The sequence below is a fragment of the Desmodus rotundus genome, chromosome 3, assembly GCF_022682495.2.
Source record: "Desmodus rotundus isolate HL8 chromosome 3, HLdesRot8A.1, whole genome shotgun sequence".
In the NCBI taxonomy this organism is placed as follows: domain Eukaryota; kingdom Metazoa; phylum Chordata; class Mammalia; order Chiroptera; family Phyllostomidae; genus Desmodus; species Desmodus rotundus.
Genome location: NC_071389.1, coordinates 25,224,906 through 25,243,463, shown reverse-complemented (window position 1 = coordinate 25,243,463; position 18,558 = coordinate 25,224,906). Strand labels below are relative to the sequence as shown.

The 18,558-nt window shown below is 42.4% G+C and overlaps 2 protein-coding genes across 16 annotated transcripts in view; one reads left to right on the top strand and one right to left on the bottom strand.

Moving 5' to 3' along the window:
• The window catches only part of MACF1 (microtubule actin crosslinking factor 1), a 320,700-nt gene that overhangs the window by 276,774 nt on the left and 25,368 nt on the right, over nucleotides 1-18,558 (bottom strand). The gene's annotated exons all lie outside the window — the stretch shown is intronic.
• Nucleotides 8,413-17,052, top strand: LOC112299170 (small ribosomal subunit protein uS8-like). The gene is made up of 2 exons (XM_045190978.2): nucleotides 8,413-10,164; nucleotides 16,901-17,052. The coding sequence occupies exons 1-2, from the start codon at nucleotides 9,768-9,770 to the stop codon at nucleotides 17,050-17,052; spliced, it is 549 nt and encodes a 182-aa protein (XP_045046913.2). The 5' UTR covers nucleotides 8,413-9,767.

Below are 18,558 nucleotides of genomic sequence, written 5' to 3'. Positions count from 1 at the left end.
AATCTTAAAAAGAAAAAAAAATAGTTAAAAAAAAACCCTGGTAACTTAACTCCAGGGTCCATGCTCTTACTACACTCTACACAACTGGTCCAAGACCAGCAGCAGCAACAGTATCTACTGAGAACTTGTTAAAAATACAAATTCTCAAGCCCCACCCCAGGCTCACTGAATCAGAACTTGCAGGTGTGACCCAGCAATGTGTTTTAATAAGCTCTCCAGGTGATTTTGACGCAGGCTAACGTCTGGGAACCACTCTCTATAGCACCTTCACAAACTATGCTGCTTCTGCTTTTCTTTATGTGAGCCACACCCACGACGGAAAGAAGTCTAGGAGGAACTTAATAGTGTAAAAATACCCTGAACAGCTGATTGTGGCATAATGGTTAAGAGGGCATGCAGATTCTGGAGCTGACTGCCTGTCAGTATAAAACCTAGCTCTGCCACTTACCACCTGTGTGCCCTTGGGCGAGTCACCTAGCCTTCCTGTTCCTGTTTCATCGAGTGTAAAACGGAGATAAAAAGAGTACCTACCTCTTTAGTTCTTGGAAGGACTGCATAAGTTAACATCTTATTAACCATGGTCGTTGGTCCATTTCACAATTAAACGCAACAAATATTTATTAGGCATCCATGTGCCAGGCACTGTGCTACACACATGCAGTTATCAACATCTCTCCTGCTCATCATCGGCCTTTCAATACATGCTTATTAATGCATTATATGTAATACCCTGCTAGGGGATATCAGGGTCACAAAGAGCAAGGCATTAACCCTTCCTTTCCTTTAAAGTCAGCACGAAGTAGTGGACCAGACATGACATTTACACAAGTAACTGTAACACACAGTAGCAAGGGGTAAGAATTATACGACAGCACTGTTCTGTGGGAAGAACATGGAATATGAGGTCATAGGATTCATATCAGTTCTAGCTGTGTTACCCTCAGACCACTCGCTTGACCTCTGTGAACCATCGTTTCCTCAGCTGCAAAACAGAAGAAATAAACCATCTGTGAGGCTCAAAGAGTTACTAGAGTTACTATATGTGGAAGCATTTCTGCAAAAGGCTGTGTGAATGTTCGCTGTCAGTTATTATTACTATTACTTTTAAGTCAATTTCTTTCAATAATACCATGCGAGTTCAGAAAGACTTGTACCGGAAGGATCAGGAATGGCCGCACGCACGCACGATGGGACATTTATGATGAATGTGGAAGGGCAGATAAGATGTAGAAACGAAACGAAAATCCAAGTAGAGGAAATAGCATGAGCAAGGTGTGGACGTAGGAAAACACGGGGCATGAATAGGAAGGGCATCAGTTCATTGTAGCCGGAATGTAAAGAATGGGAGACAACATTTAAAATGTAGGTAAAGGGCAAACAATAGGGGAAAAAATCTACTTTTTCCCATTATAAGCATCACTGTTAATTCAAGCAGTAGATGATAAAACAGATGGCTAAAATTAGTCTCAGGGTTTATCTGCGAGTCTGAAGCACCAGCATATGCTCTGCTCCATTTTCACGGGCTGATTAAGAGCCAGATATATGGAATGTATGGAAAATGGAGTAACTATAATTATGTAGGTTTGTGCAGGGGACGATTTGAAAATGATACTGTTGTTTCTCATCAGAAATTCAAGAGAGAGAGACAGCTCACAAAGATTGCTCTGGCCTTTAGGACCTTTTGGCATCATTATTCAAATAAGAAGAAGCTGTATTTATCTGACACCAGCTACAAAATGAAGTGGAAAGGGTTCAACCTTCATAGCTATTCTTCAAGTGTTTGTTGGTACCTCTACTCAAATAAATATGAGGTACATTTATTTTGTTTGTTTTCCTTTCACTCGTAATTTTCATATGAGAAAGTATCAACAAGATTCTTGAATGACTGGTAATACATAGAGTGGTACTAATTTGTTGATACAGAAATTGAAGCTCCTAACAAATTGTTTCAGACAAATTTTTGAAGCTTTACATATGTTGACATACTTGAATGAAATAATCTAGTAATTCTTGCTTGTCAAAGAGTACCTGAGAGAAAACAAATTTAACAAACCTTGAAGAAATCTCATTTTTAGTCAACAAAGAATAAATATGACTTCTTGATTATGCCAAATATTTTATATTTAAAACCCAACTGGCAGTTCTGCGTAAAGAAAATTACATAAGAGAAAAATATTAACTTTCCAAGGAACAAGTTAAAGTTCAAGAATCAAACTCAACACCACGCTTTTCTCTGCTTCACTGTCATACAAGTGCCCCCTACTGTCGTCCATATTGAATTTACATTTCTCCACAATGGAGTCTTTTTTTTAAGATTTATTTTTAGATCCTCTCCTGTAGTGGCATTCACAAACCACAAACATAACTCTCTAGTCATATGTACTTCTACAATCATAAATGGCTCATATTGTGATTCTTATTAATTTAATATAGAATTAGTAATTCACTATTATGTTGACAACATAAAATCATCCTGAATAGCTTCTGAACGAAAACTGGGCCCTGGCTGGTGTGACAGTTGGTTGGAGCATCCTCTTGTACACCAAGAGGTTCAATTCCCCTCAGGGCACGTAACGAGGCTGCAGGCCTGATCACCAGTCACAGTACCTATGGGAGGCAACCAATTGATGGTTCTCTCGCACATCGATGCTTGTCTGTCTGTCTCTCTCAAATCAATATACATGTTTTAAAAATGTAAGAGCAGAAAGAAAACTGGTATCTTAGCACTCTGAAGCAGGAAATACTAAGGTTGGCCAATCTGGGTGCGGAAGTACACTGAGGGGATGTGTCCCTGTATCCCTGACACAACAGGGGGAAAAAAAAACCCAATGACACTTCAGTCCCCTTAAGCAGAGAGAGAGGACTGGGAACAAATCAGTATGAAACCACCCTTTACCCCCTAAAAACAAATGGGAACGTCTACACAGGGGGATCCAGGGGTTTGGAGGGGCTGCCTCTCCTTTTCAACCTCATCCCCTATGTCCAGCGTAAGTGCAGGATGCAGAAGCCTGGACTCCTGGACTTCTCCAGGTCTAACTCAGGCCTTGTGATGGGCAGAGAAGTCATAGCTGGAGAGAGCTTGCTTCAGAACTTTGGCAGAAACTGCAGGAGCTTGTCTAAGCTGTAGGTACCCTCCTGGTAAGGTTTTTTATGCTTCAATCCCCTTGGGGACTTACTCTGGTGGTGGGCTGGGTTGACGGAAAACGAAAGAAAGCAGGTATCTTCTATATTGTAGTAACTGTCTGTGGAGTATGTGTGTGCATATACATATGCATATATATGTATGTACTACTTGTCGGACTATCAGATGCACTGGACCATAAGATGTACCGAGGTTTTAGAGGAGGAAAATGCGGGGAAGACCTGCTCCACCATGACCCCCCCCCCCCGCAAGCCAAGTGAGCTACATTCGGACTATAAGACGCACCCCCCCATTTTCCTCCCAAATTTGGGGGGGTGCATCTTATAATCCAAAAAATACGGTATTTTTTGTGCATGTACGTGTATATATGCAGCTGGCCGTTCACCGTGCTCACCACTCCACGGCTATAACGCAATCCCCCCCAGTCCTGACCTGTCTGTGTAGACAAACTGCGTCTAGATGCGGGACACCAGCACGGGGAGGACAGAAAGAGGGAGGCAAGGCTGGTAAGCTACAGGCACTACAAAGCAGTCTAGCTTGGGAAAAATTAGGCTAGGAAACAATGTTTTTTCCATTGATTTTGCCAGGCCTGGACCTTCTGTGGGCTCCAGTGGGTCCATCATATGTCAGGCTCCTTTCAACATAGATGCCACAACCAAAACCTAGAGAGATGAAGACAACACACAAGCAATGGTTTCTTCCTTCATTCTTCCTCTTCCTCACAGCTTTGTGAGCTCTAACTACAGAGAATCAATCCAGCAATACTATTAAAAATAATCATATTGTTAGCAATCCAAGTGTCCATCAAAGAATGAATAAACAAAATGTGGTATATACACAAAAGGAATATTATTCACCCTTAAAAAGGAGTAAAAGTCTACCCTGGCTGGTGTGGCTCAATTGGTTGGAGCATCCTCCCATAAACCAAAAGTTCGCAGATTCGATTCCCAGGCAGGGCACATGCCCAGGTTACAGGTGCAATCCCCAGCTGGGCGCATATGAGAAGGCAACCAATCAATGTTTTTATGTTTCTCTCTCTCACTCTCCCTCCCCCGCCCCACCCTTTCCTCTCTCACTAAAAGCAATGAAAAGTGTCCTCGGATGATGACTGAATGAATGAATGAAGAAAATTCTGAAACATGAATAAACCTTGAAGATATTATGCTAAGTGAAATAAGTCAGTCACAACAGAATAAATATTGTATGATTCCACTTATGTGAAGTATTCAAATTCATGAGGACAAAAAGTAGAATTATGTTTGTTAGGGGCCAGGGGGAAGGGAAAGGGGACTTACTGTTTAATGGGTATGGAATTTAAGTTTGGGAAGATCAAGTTCTGCAGACGGACAGTGGTCCTGGGTGCACAATGGTGCGAATTTACTTAACGCCACTGAACTGAACCGTTAAAAATGGTTGAAGTGGTAAATTTTATGTTATATATATTTCACCACAATGAAAAAATCTCGTTATTATGACCCTTACTGATTAAAAAAAGCTACAATTGCATACCTACTATGTGACAAGCAACATGTTTTGCATATACTAATTCATTTGACCTTTACAAACACCCTCCAAGATAGTTATTAATACCAACATTTTCAGAATAAGGAATTTAAAAAAGCACATATAGCTCAGAGAGGTTAAGTGACTGTCCAAGGTCACAGACACAGTAAGTACCAGAACCAGGATTCCAACACCTACCCCTCTTCCACTGTAAAATGCTGCTTCTCATCCTAAAGGAGAAAATTATCTGATAATGTAAAATAGTCACAAACCACAAAATCCCTGCAGCAAGGAGGGTACATGGAGAGCAACAGAGATAAAAGAGAGAATTTACAATCATGTGCAGCATAAGGAGATTTCCCTCAACAATGGACAGTGTTGGTCCTTTAAGATTATGATGGAGCTGAAAACGTCCTGCTGACTAGCGACATCGTAGCCTTCGTAACATTGTAGCACAACACATTACTCACATGTGTAACGTATAGCACCTGCAACTGTGTATACAATACATAATACTTGATAATAAATGACTATGTTACAGGTTTATGTATTTAACATACTATATGTTTTACCATTATTTTAGGATGTGCTCTTTCTACTTATAAAAAACAGGTTCCTGTAAAACTGCCTTACTAAGCTGGCAGCAGTCTCAGGCACTGCATGTTTACCACCTCTCTTACCGCATCGTTCTCTCTTGTGGTTAATTTAATTTCATGTTGCATTACACCGTAACATGGTGTACAGCCTGACACTTCAGAGCAGTCGCCTATACATCTAGCCTAGGTGTGTAGCATGCTAGACCATCTAGGTTTGTGTAAGTGCACTCTGATGTTCACACAATGAGAGAATCTCCTAATGACACATTTCTCAGAACATACTCCCATCATTAAGCGGGGCATGATGGTACTATCACAAGTGAGGTGCAGACTCACTAATTCCACTTACAAGGCTGTGACAGTCTCTAAGAACGTTAAACACACCACTTACCTACCTAGCCATGTAAAAACCCAGCAAACTAGGAAAAGCTGTTTGTATTATCCACAAAACCCAAAATGGCATTCTCATAACCTACCAAGCAATGTCCTATTTTGTAAGAATTTTAAGGACTTCTCCAAGGTCAAGAAAGAAAATCTAAGAGTTAGTGTTGCAAAATTAAACCCCAGCTCCCCAAACACTAAGCAGAGCTCCACTAGAAGCAAAGGGCATCATAATGATCTCCTCCCCACTCTTCTCTTTTCTAGTCCTCTCCGCTCCCACTCCTGATGGATCAGGAACAGGCCAGTCTGAATGGGAAGACAGAGCCTGGTTAGAAAAACAGAAGCGGCTGTTCAGGACCACAGGTGGAGCTACTTCTTATCAACCAGCCAGCTCCCACCCCTCACCCCTTTCCACCCCCACCCCCACCCCCCAGAAAGGAAGCTGAAGGGCCTGCCTGTGAGGACAGAGGGCAGGAAATCTGGACAGACAGCCAGATTCCGGTCCCAGCCTGTGTCATTCAGTCAGGGCTCAGGGGGCATCCTACCAAGGCTTCGTTCCAAGGGTGGTGTCACTTCCACCAGGAACCAACAGTTGCTCCCCAGTAGATTTAGGCACCAAAAGAGCTGACTAGAGGATGTAGCGAGAGCAGAATCCACAGCATGTAGGTCCCCATGAGGGACCAAGCCTTTCTGACTCAAGTGGGAGAAGGGGTTCGACCACCACAGGTCAGGTAGGAGAGAAATTCAAAGCAATCTCTTTAGGTACTATGTCTCTCCCAGGGGTACAAGGAAGCCTGGGTTCATATATATCTTTGAATTCCTCAAATGAACGCCATTCTGCTGAAAATAAAAGCAGCTTCCTTCCTACCCCCACACCCCAAATGATTTATAGTCAGCAAGTGTCTCCTGGAACTCAGAAAATCTGCTATCAAACAGGAAATGAAAAAATATCCATTTCTTTCCGAAGGAAAGAGAGGAAACACATCCATATAGAGACAGGAAATCAGCTGATCAGGATCCAAGCCAGGTCAGGGAAATGGCTGTTCCCTTCTCAAGGCAGGGGGTTGTGCAAAGCTCAGTTCCTCTCAGGCTTCAGTCACTCACTAAGTAACAATTTCCGAGCCTGGGCCACCTTGTTATAGATATTTACCAGTTAAAGGGGGAAAAAATAAAGGCACCTCGTGCCCTAATGCCAACCAAAAAGCACAAGGACAAAAAAAAAAACCAGCCAAAAAGTAATGTTTGCACAATACTCAGATGAATTTCAAGGGACATTTGCCAACAGCTACAGGTGACCCCAGTATTTAATGTCTGCACTCACCCAGTCTGAAGTTGTAGCTGGGTGCGGAATACAAACCCGAGAAGAGGCTGAGACACTCTTATTTGTCAGCAGCAATCATAGCAGCTTTACATTTCTACAGTGCCTGGCTCACAGGGGCTCAAAACTTTCTTTCCCCACCCCCTCCCTTTGCTGAATCCCTCCATTTGACAGGGATAGACAAGTATTCCCTGCTACAATAAGGTCACAGTGACTAGAAGCCTTGTCCAAGGTCATTAGCTAATCAGACAGAACACAATTTTCATGTGTTTTTCCATGTTGAAAAAAAAAGACCGTAAACAACTGTTTCTCAAGAAATTCTTAGGCAATAAAAATTTCTGTGTCTTATCTACAAAAAGATAAAGAAAGGACTTTAAAGGACTATCTCTCCTATCTCCTCTTTATACTTAGTAGCTCCCAACTCAATTATGCTAAACATGCATCTGCCTGCAGTCAATGCGTCAAGTTTCCCTACACTATTCGACTCAACATACATTTATAAACACCTTGAGTTGGGCACTGTGTTACACACCAGGGATACAAAGATGAATGAGATGCTATCCCAGCTCTTGAGATGCTCAGAGTCTTACGGAGGACAGAAAGACAAACAAATAACTGTTATTCAGAGGAGTCGGTGACATCAAAGAGGAAGAATACATGCTTAGAATTCTCTAGTTCTCAAGTCATGGCACTAGGGAGACTTGATTTGCCCAATGAAATAAACCTTTCTCTCAAGGAATCTCTGAAAACAGTTTTTCTTTCTTCAGTCACAACTTAACACCCCCAAATGATGCTGCTTGAAATGCCAAGGCGGTTAACTAGTACGACATGTAAAAACAAGAACACCACCATAATGGGAGAGAACTCTTGAGTCAGCTCTTGGAGGAAGCTCTGCAGAACCGCACCCAGGAAAGGACCTGAACAATGAGATGAGTGTACTCACTTTTCCCACTGTGCATCCCTCCCAAAGCCAGATAATGGGATATGTAGGAAGCCTTGTGGGAAGGGAGAGAAAGAGGTACACCCCAAAACCCACATTGTTTCCATGGACCAAAACTCTCTCCACCAAGACAGTCTCAGCAACATCATAATGTTTACAGTGATCTACAAAAAATCATTTAGTATTGTCATTCCCTCCAGATTAGGATACAGCAAAATCATCCCACAAAAAGCAGGGAGGCATTTAGCCAAAAACAACGTATTTTTTAAAAGGGGTTTCCAAAACCAAAAGTTCAATCATTACAATTGTATTATGAGTTTTGCTATATTTATAACTCTTCAAAGCAACATTAACTCTCATCTTCTGATAATGAGATGTCCATAAATAGAGGGGAAAAATCAAATCCAAAAGTGATCTTCCGCCTTCAGAGGCAGATACCAACCCCCAACACAAGACTCTCATATTTTGTTGAGTCCACGTTACTCAACAAAAGAATAGACCCTTATATTTGGAAGCCCCAAGACCACTAAATCAAGAAATCAAAACATTCTGCCCTGTAAACCACAGAAGACTTAAAACTATCCACTCCATTACCTTTTCTCTACCTCCCTACCACTTGGAGAAGGCAGAGTGGAGGACAGAGAAATTACACTCAAGGACGGGGCAACTAACAATAGGGTGTCCAATGCACACCTGGGCCTCAGCGATGGGAATGATGACCAATCTAGTGTGTGTGGTAGGATGGCACCAGTGAAAGAGGAAAGCAAGATGGGGCAAAAGGAAATAGTAGGGGCAGAAATGAGAGGTTTTTATACCACTCCAGAACAACCCCTACTAGCAAATGCAAGGAGATCCTGGTCACCCCTCAGGTCTAGGGCTGACAAGACAAATAAGAGAAAGAAATATCTCTACCCCTTTCCCCACTCTGACTATTCCGCATCTCTCTTCGATTTCCTAATTCTAAACCAAGCCCTTTCTCCAGACTCACCCTAATGATAAAGCAAGTAGTTGGGTGGTACAGATTTACTGCAAAGAAAATAAATGGCAATTAATAACTGGTTTGCACCAGAGTAGCTGGTTTGTCTAATCAGCCTACTGGTTCCAAGAAGCTTCTCTCTGTATTACACCATCCTTTCATTTATGTCTTTAATAAAGCCACATCCCCATGTCTAACGATGTCGAATCCTCCCTTCCACCCCCTTGTCAGCCCTCCTCCTACGTGTACTATCTCTTTTCTCCAATGTGGAATCTGAATCCCATTCATTAGAGGAGGAAACATAACCTGTTACACAAGTATTTCATCTGCCAACACTCCTCTTGGTGGTGCACACCCCATCCAGACAGGCAGCCAAGATGATGTCATCAGTGGAATGTTCCCCCAGGCTCCCAACTCTGAGCACCTAATCTTTAAAGGTGTGTCAAGTACTGAGAAAATCAATCACATCAACTTTTGGTGAATACTTGCTAAATGTAGGGCACTGTGTTAGGCAAAATGAGTAGAACAAAGACTAAATCATCATCTGTGAGCACCAGGAGTATAATCTAATTGGGCAAGTATGTGGGAAGTTAAACAACAAATAATAAAATACAGCATTACATGGCAATTGATTTTGAGTGGTAGAAGTTAATGCTATGAGTTCAGAAGCAGAATGAGTTATCATGGGGTTAGTGTGGTTTGCGAAGTACGACTGGGAAAGGGAGAACTTGAGCTGAGCTCCAAAGACCAGTAGGATTTCACTAGCAGAGGTGGGAAAGATCTTAAAGGAAGGGGGTGACTCCAGCAAAGGCACAAATCCTAAGTACCAAAGGCCCAAAAGAAAGCCATATATGCAGCAACAAAAATAAAAAAAAGAGCTGCTCTTTCCACCATCTTTCTGTGCCGCCACAATGGTGCGCTTGAACTCCCTGGCTGACGCTCTCAAGAATAACAACAATACTGCAAAGAGAGGCAAACACCAGATTCTTACTAGGCCATGCTCTGAAGTCACCGTCCGGTTTCTAACTGTGGTGATGGAGCATGGTTACACCGGCCAGTCTGAAATTACTAATGACCACAGAGCTGAGAAAACTGTTGTGAACCTCACTGGCAGATTGAACAAGTGTGGCGTTATCAGTCCCAGATTTGATGTGCAACGCACAGATCTAAAAAAATGGGAGAACAACCTGCTTCCACCCCATCAGTTTGATTTCATTGCACGGACAACCTCAGCGGGCATCATGAACCACGAAAAAGCAAGACGAAAACTCACAAGACGGAAAACCCTAGAGTTCTTTTTCCAGGGATGTAAATACATGCGTGCAAATGAAATGTCTCCATGGAAAGAGAGAGAGAGAGAGAGAGAGAGAGAGAGAGAGAGAGAGAGAGACACAACTAAGAATTTCTCACCAGTAGACTATATTACAGAATATCAGTAAAGAGTTTTTCAGGCACAAAGAAAATTATCCCAAATGGAAGACTGAACATGCTAGGAGAAAGGAAAAGAAACTTTTAAAAAATGGTAAGCCCGGGCTGGTGTGACTCAGTAGATTGAGCACCGGCCTGCAAACTGAAAAACCGCCAGCTCGATTCCCACTCAGGGCAGATGCCTGAGCTGTGGGCCAGGTCCCCGGATGGGGCGTGTGAGAGGCAACCGATGGCTGTTTCTCTCCCTCTCTTCTTCCCTCCCTTCCTGTCTCTAAAAATAAATAAATAAAAATTTTAAAAAGGTAAGTATTTGGTAAATCTAAGTGAGTTCTGTCCACATAAAACAATAATCATGAGGTTATTGACTTAATAAGCACAACAAAAACATACAAAAATATTTCAATTAAAATAAATAGTATGATAAAAATAAATTACGTATGCATGAGATATTAAGGGAGAGAAGAGAATGGTTAACTCATTCACTTAAAAGAGCTCAAAAGTCACCTTTAAAAACACGTGGAGTGCATCTGGAAGGATAAATTTTTCAATACAGTAGGTTTAGGAGGACTTTTAAGACAGGGGCAGTAATGTGAGCAAGGCACATGGACGAGAAACAGTCTGGAGTGTGAGAAAACTGTGCAGAGGGGCACAAGTACAGCAAAGAATTACAGGTGTCTAAGGCAAGAAATGTAGGGAGGAGCCAGGATGTGGGGGCCATGTATTCCACCAAGAAACTTCGGCTTTCTGTTATACTGGAGCATAATCTACAGCCTCTCCCCCCCACACGGTCCTTCACAATAAAAGACTGCTTTCCACAAGCCGTGCAGGTGAGTGTCACCTTCGGCAAAAAACAAGTAAATGGTAAGAGGTCGGGCTTTGAGAGAAGAGAAGACATGACCAACATGAAGGAGTAAAGGAGGGGGAGGGAGGAGCAGGTCCAAAGTACAGTAAGTTTGGCAACAAAAAAACTGGAAGAATACAAGCTAAACCTTGAATACTGACTGGTTACCCTGACCGGTGGGGACTAGATGGAGAAAGACTACAGAAAATCAATTTTTTCTTTGTACTGCTTACATTTATTACAATGAGCATGTGATTGTGTAATAATAATAGTAATAAATAATAATAAAGTTAGGTGATCGTAATAGGCCTGTGCTTTTTCACCTTCAGTTCTAGAACAGTGTTGTTTTAAAGAAACTCACAATGTCCCACACGTGACTGGGGCCCCTTGGCAAGGCTTAAACCATGGGGGGAAAGTGCCAACTGAAGTCACACTCCCTTTCCCACTCACAAACAATGCGAACTTACACGAATCCAAGTAAAGGTCACTTCCCTGACCCCCTCAGTTGGCAAAATTCCAGAACCAGGAGTTTTTAGAGAAAAGGAGGAGACTCGGGTCAGACAGCTGTATTGAAAGGAGAGTACGACACCATGGTTAAGGGCTGCAGCTCTGTGGTCCCACAGGCCGAGATCTGAATGCCTCCTCTGACATTTACTAGGTGTGACCTTGGACAATTCATCTCACCAGCTGAGCCTCCCTTTTCTCCCCTGTAAAATTATGAAAATAATAAGATCTATTTTATGGGGTTCTGATGAGAATGAAATGGGCTAATGTATATACCGTGCTTAACACAGTCCCTGGCACATAGTAAACTCAACTAATGAGGGCTATTATTATTACTATTATTTTTATTCATCCATTCAGTCCATACAAGGGAGATATCTCCCATCCAGCTACAAACCAGGCCTATCTTGACTTTCTTTCCTAAATTCTGCCAAAACCTAAGTGCAGAATTACCAGGACAAAGGGGCGAACCTGGACTCTTCCTGTGTCCCTAAGAAGAGAACCGCAGTAAGAAGTCTTAAGAGACTAGCAAAAGTTAATTTCATATTTGCTCTTTACTCCAGGTTAGAAAGTAACTAAACCATCTGTTATGGGTCAAATTGTGTCCCCTAAAAATGGTGAAGTCCCAACCTCCGGCATCTGTGAATGTGACTCTATTTGGAAATAGGGCCTTTACAAATGATCGAGTGAGGATGAGGTCATTAGGGTATACCCTAACCCAATATAAAATCGGTGTCCTTATAAAAAGAAGAAATTTGAACGCAGACACACACAAATGATGTCTAGGCCCAGAGACAACACCACCTATCAGCCTGAGGCCCTCGGAAGCTAGAGAAGAGGTCTGGAACAGATTCTCCTCCAGAGCTGCCAGAAGGAACCAATCCTGCTGCACCTCGACTTCTAGCCTCCAGGACTGTAAAACAGTATATTTCTGTTGTCTGAGCCACCCAATTTGTGGTAATTTGTTATGGCAGCCCCAGGAAAGTAACACACCATCTTCATCATACTATAAACTATGTATTTTCAAAAGAAATTTTAATTTAAAAACCAAAGGGTGGGTTACCTAAAGATGATAGGATCTGACTATATGCACACTTCTTTCTCTACAAATTCTAATCTCCTAACAAAGAGAAGACCACATGGAAAAAAGACATTAGGACCAACGTAGATTCTCACTCCTTTTGAACCTGGTATGCTTCCCTAAGTATCCCTGGATGAACGGAACGAAGGAAAAAGAACGCATGGATGCTGAGCATCCACTGCGTGCCTCACATACACTAGGTGCTAATACACGTTATCTTAATCAAACTGCACAACATCCCTGCAAGGTATGAGCTATTCCCTCCATTACTAATGAGGAAATCCATGGTTAGAAAGGTTAAGTTGCCCAACATAACAGAGCCAGGAAGTGGCTGAGCCGAGATTTAAACCTTATTCTTATCCACACCAATCCGCTTGAACAAGTACTTTTGAACCAATTCCCTAGATATGATTTTCTAACATTTTTTTTATTTTAGTCAGTATGTATTGAATCAATGAAGAAACTTCATAAATCTTGTCTAATTCCCCCCTTCCCATTTTCACAGTCAGAAAACTGTCTCAAAGGAAGTGACTTAAGCAAAGGCACAAGTAAGTCAGTGGCAGAATCAGATATCCAACGCCAGTCTCCTGATTTCCTTACAACACGTAAGTCAGAGAACAACAGCAGTACATGAAAACGGAAAGCACAGACACTAGACTCGGGCTGCTCGATTCAAATCTTGGTTCTGCCATTTACTGGCTTCGTGACCTTTGGCAAGTTACTTAACCCCTCTGTTCTGTCTCCTCATCTGAAAATGGAGATAATATTCATATGGTTGCTCTAAGGTCTGAATGAACTAATGTAGACATAAAGTACTTAAAATAGTGCCTGGCACAGCAGTAAGTACAATATTTATTAACTGCTTCTGCAACTACTACTATTAAACAATGCTAAACAAACACCGAAGAGTATACACATGCTGACTACAGCTTTATAAAATTGCAAACAAATGCATTCACTGAGAGATAGAAATACAGAAAGGCTCTTCATTTAAATGTGGCTAATTTGTTTATTAGTAATAGAATGTATTGAGTATTTATTTACTCAGTGCCAGATTAAGTATCTGGTACATTACAGACATTAGTAAATCTTATTTTAAATCTAAGATACCACCAATTGCAAAATGCACCAATATTTCATTTACTCTCCCCAACAGCCCTAAGAGGTAGAGTTCCCCTATTCTGCAGATAAGAAACCGAGGCACAGAGAGGTTAAATAATTTATCTAAGGTCACACAGCTGGGCCAAACCAGGTTTCAATCCCAGATCAATCAGGCTCCAAAGCTCCTTGCGCGGAACCACTCCATCACCATCTCAGTGCACAGAATCACCTGGGAACCCTGCTAAAATGTAAACTGAGCAGGTCTGGAGTGGAGCCTGACACTCTGCATTTCTAAAGAGTTCCCAGGTGCTGCTGGCGCTGGGACCACCACATCTCTGCTGAGTGCCTAACTATTTATTATGCTTCTCATTACAACTCCTCCTCCTCCTCCTCCTGGGTCTCCACCCCCATCTCCACAATCAGCTAATGGAAACAATCTTAACTCCCAACACAGAAAAGCCTCCTAATTAAGCCTTTTGTTTCTCTGGCACTTTTACTAATCCTCCCTCTTCCCTCAGGGGCCACCTCGGCTCAATCGCCATTCTCCTTTCTAAGGTAGGCTACACAAAGCTACCTGAGAGGAAGCTAAACAAGGAGTTCAAATTGAACGGCTGTGGTACCTGAGGGAACCTCTTAATGAAAATAATGTCATCCTTATGCTTGCATGATTTGGGGTGACAAGGAGCAAACTAGATGTCCCCATCACCACTGTGACTCCGAATGGTAAAGCAACTGTTTCTGGAATACATTGGAAACTAAGGGTTATTTACTCCCATCATTTTACCGAAGATAATGGGTGTGACCTCTCCCCACCCGCACTCTCCGCTCAGGTCTCTGAGCAACACAGGTAATTATGGTCTGCCTACTTACTACAGAAACAGCTAGTTTCAATTGGGCTCAGGCCTCTCCTGCCTACCTGTCCTACATTTTAGGCACTGTCTCTGTTTGTGCTTAAGAGCACCACCTGACACGTTCAGAAGTGGTTGCACTGCACAAGACTGTGACATAGTCACCTTTTTATAGGTGTCCTGGATGCCTGGGTTAAAAAGGAAGTCTGAAACTGAATTAGATGTGATGTAACTGAGCGGGGGTATAGAGCACTACACCCACAGCACAGGACTGTCCCCTAACTCCAAAGCCCTGCACACTTCCCTCTATTACCACAGCCCCCACTGCTCCATGGCGTTGTCAGTAAGCAATTTCTGCAATTCTACTTGAGCAGTTCAAACCAGACCATTTTCAAGAGTGGTCTGACTTGAAAATCTTAAAGCAAATCAGACCACAAATTCAAAAATTAGATTGTATTTAAGGTAAGAGGGCCTATTACCAAGTGGAGTTAATCAGGCCTGAGTTCAAAACCCAGTTAAGTACTAGCTGTGTGACCCTCAGGGAAATTATTTAAGTTCCTTAGGCCTCAGTTTCCTCATAACCTACCATTGTCACTGGAATGTCATAGGATGTCACTTGTGGTAATTAAATGAGATAAAGCACCTGGCATTTAGTTAGGGCTCAAAAAATAATAGTTTCTTCACTTTTCCCCCCCTCTAACCCCTGCCCATAGGGATGCAGTTAAGCCCATAATGCACATCAGTATCAAATTACATAAAGGAACTGTTATTAACTATGGTTTCATTAAAAAAAACAAAAACAAAAAACACGCCACTCTCCCTGGACTGTGTGGCTAAGTTGGTTGGGCATCGTCCTTCACCGCAAAAAGTCACCAATTTGGGTGTGTGTAAGGGGCAACCAATCGATGTTTCTCTCATGTATTGACGCTTCTCTTCCTCTCCCTCCCTTCCCCCTCCCTAAAAATAAGTAAGTAAAATCTTTAAAAATATATACTACTCATCTGATGAGGGGATCTGGCTTAAACACTAACTAGTTATATGACCTTGAACAAGTTACTACATTTTTCCATGCCTCATTATAAGGAATAAGACTGAACTGAATTGATCATTTCTAGTGCATTCATTCAACAAATATTGACCACCTACTATATACCAGACACTCTTCTGACTGCGAGGAAAACAAGAGTTAATAAGCAAATAAACATCTCACTCTCAAGGAGTTTCCCATTTAGTTGGGAGAAAGAATCAGACAAAAAGTAACTGTGAAATGATAGCAAGGAGTTCCAGGAGTAAGGTGAAGTAACATTCAAACATTCCAAAAGGGAAAGCGAGCTGTACAAATAGAGTTTAGGGGCTTCCATAGTTTTAAAATTCCGTAAGATGAGAATTAAAAGATCATAATAAGGGGATTTTATTATATTCTGCACATACAATTCTCCGATTGTAACACTTCGGCCTTCAGCTCCTGAAATGGGCAGATTACACATTTAGTGTACACAAAGCACTGAGCACAGAAGCATCTCCTACTGAACCCTCGCCACATATTCAGATCAGCGCCGGAGGCTTAAAGGGATCCTCAGAAGAACATCTGGTTCACTTTCCTCTCTTTGGCCACTGAGGGTGCTCTACTTTCTTCTAGAAATTCTTCAAGAGCAAAAACGACATACCACCCTAACAATCTATTGTTATTACCCTTAGGCGTACTGATTTCTTACTATTACTTTATGCTACGGCCTCTTATTATTTTGGTTATTTCACGCAGGGAACAACATTTATAACAAATCTGTGCGCACAGCCTTCGCTCATCTAACATCTCTCCAGCCACCTGTGTGTGATACGCACTGTGCTAAGGCTCGAAAACTACGTGTGGAGAGGAGATAACCATATAAACAACCGAACCACAACCGTCTAGATGCGCACATCAGAATACCTCACCTACAGCGGTAGCAGGGAGGAGAAAGATTAACCATGAGAAGGGAGGGTAAGGAAAGGCTTCCCAACAGTAACTGTGTGTGAAGAGTAAACTTCAGGAATTTGCTGGCAGGGGAAGCTAACACGTGAAAGGAATCCCAGGCAGACAGAAGGAACAAAGGGGCACACGGAGATAAGTCTCCAGCCTGGCATGCTAAGAAAGCTGAACATAGCTGCATCCTGACAAAGTAAAATACGCAAGAAAAATGAGGTTACAGAAGTGGGCAGGGATTGGACCGTCACGAACTGTGTTGCACACTTGGTCTTCAGTGCACGGGCAAGGGGACCCACGAAGGTCTCAAGCAGCATACATCTTCAGAACTCAGAAAGTGATATGTAGCCAAGAAAAGGAGGAGAAGAAGAAGAAAAAGACTTCTGGACGGATAAGGAAGCCATTCTGGGAGCAGGGCGGGGGACAATGACTCCCATTTTGGACTTGCCAAGTTTGAGATGTGTGTGGATCAACCACATGGAAAAAACCAATTGTGAAGGTTATTGGAAGTTATAGAAAATATGAAGAAATCTAACAACCACCAACCATCTGCAAGTGGTTCAATTCATGAATTATATCACGTGCGTCTAATTGGACACTACTTACACCCTCAACAAGATCACAATTCGTTTGGGAAGTTCAGACAAATACACACAAAACTTTAAGTAGCAAAAACCATAAGAACTGTTACACGGCAGTTTTGGTTTTTGAGGAAAGGAATCGCAAAACACTTGTTATACGTAAAGATCATAATCAAATCACTACATAGATTTCCGATCTCTGGAACTTTTATTTAATTTTCCATATCATCACAAGCCTGTCTGTTGAAGGTATTACACATCCTTACAAGAAAATGAAAGGTAATCAAGAAAAGAAAGAGGAGGGAAAGAAAAAGAATTCAGGGGTTTCAGCTCTGCTCCTACACAACATACACAGGCAAAGGCAAAAGGGAGCAGCTAATGACAGCAACAAATATTTTCTGCTTTTATTAACCCCTTAATATTAACCCCACACCTATCGTCTCTTACTAACACACCACCTGTGCTAGTTATTGCCTCTTTTCCCCTCTCAGAAGTATATTCATGCCAGGGCCTCCACTGCCTCACCCCTTCCTAGGAGCCACCCACAGGATGATCAGAGACAAGAGGCCTGAGAGCTGGGAGTCTAATGCTCCCTCTCTCTCTCCCTCCCACAGGGAGGGTGAAGGGAAATTCCAGGCCCTGGCAGATCCTCATTTATCCTAATAAAGGCAGTATTACATTAGTATTGTTATTATACTAACAATAAAAACAATGAACCTGCCCTGGCTGGTGTGGCTCAGTGGGTAGAGTGCCACCTTGGAGTGCCTGCAAACCAAGAGGCTGCCGGTTTGATTCCTGGTCAGGGCACGTGCCTGGGTTATGGGCCAGGTTCCGCGTTGGGGGAGTGTGAGAGGCAGTCTATCAATGTTTCTCTCCTGTTTTTCCTACCTCTTCCCTCTCTGAAAATAAATAAATAAATAAAATCTTTTAAAAAAAAAATGAACCTGCCCTCCAAAAGATGTGAGACTCTCAAAGCACCCCAACTAAACTAGTCTGGTCCATGTTTTCCATTTGGGAAACTAACCAACAGAGCCCGGGACGGGCCCGACATGCTTACCCCCTCGAGATGCCCCAGATCAGGCCAGACCAACTTTCCAATCCAACACTACCTCATGGCTCACGTGTGATGTTTGTGAATACAAGCGTGTTGCAGTAGGTCTGGGGTGTTTCTCCTCACATTACAAGGACATTGTACCAGAGGACCCAAGTCTTCCAGGTGTCTTCCTGCCTACCACTTCAGCCACAGGTCCCTGGACAGTGAAGCCCCCATTAGGATCCTGTCCAGCCTACGTGGAAAAAGAACGTGGCAATAAGATCCTGTATGACTAGAAAGGACATTACCGAGAAAATGCTTG

Excerpts from the sequence above, each read along its gene's own strand:
- LOC112299170 (XM_045190978.2), top strand. The coding sequence starts at position 9,768 with ATGGTGCGCTTGAACTCCCTGGCTGACGCTCTCAAGAATAACAACAAT. Across the intron at positions 10,165-16,900 it reads AGAGTTCTTTTTCCAGGGAT|TGCACGGGCAAGGGGACCCA; the intron begins GTAAATACATGC and ends CTTGGTCTTCAG.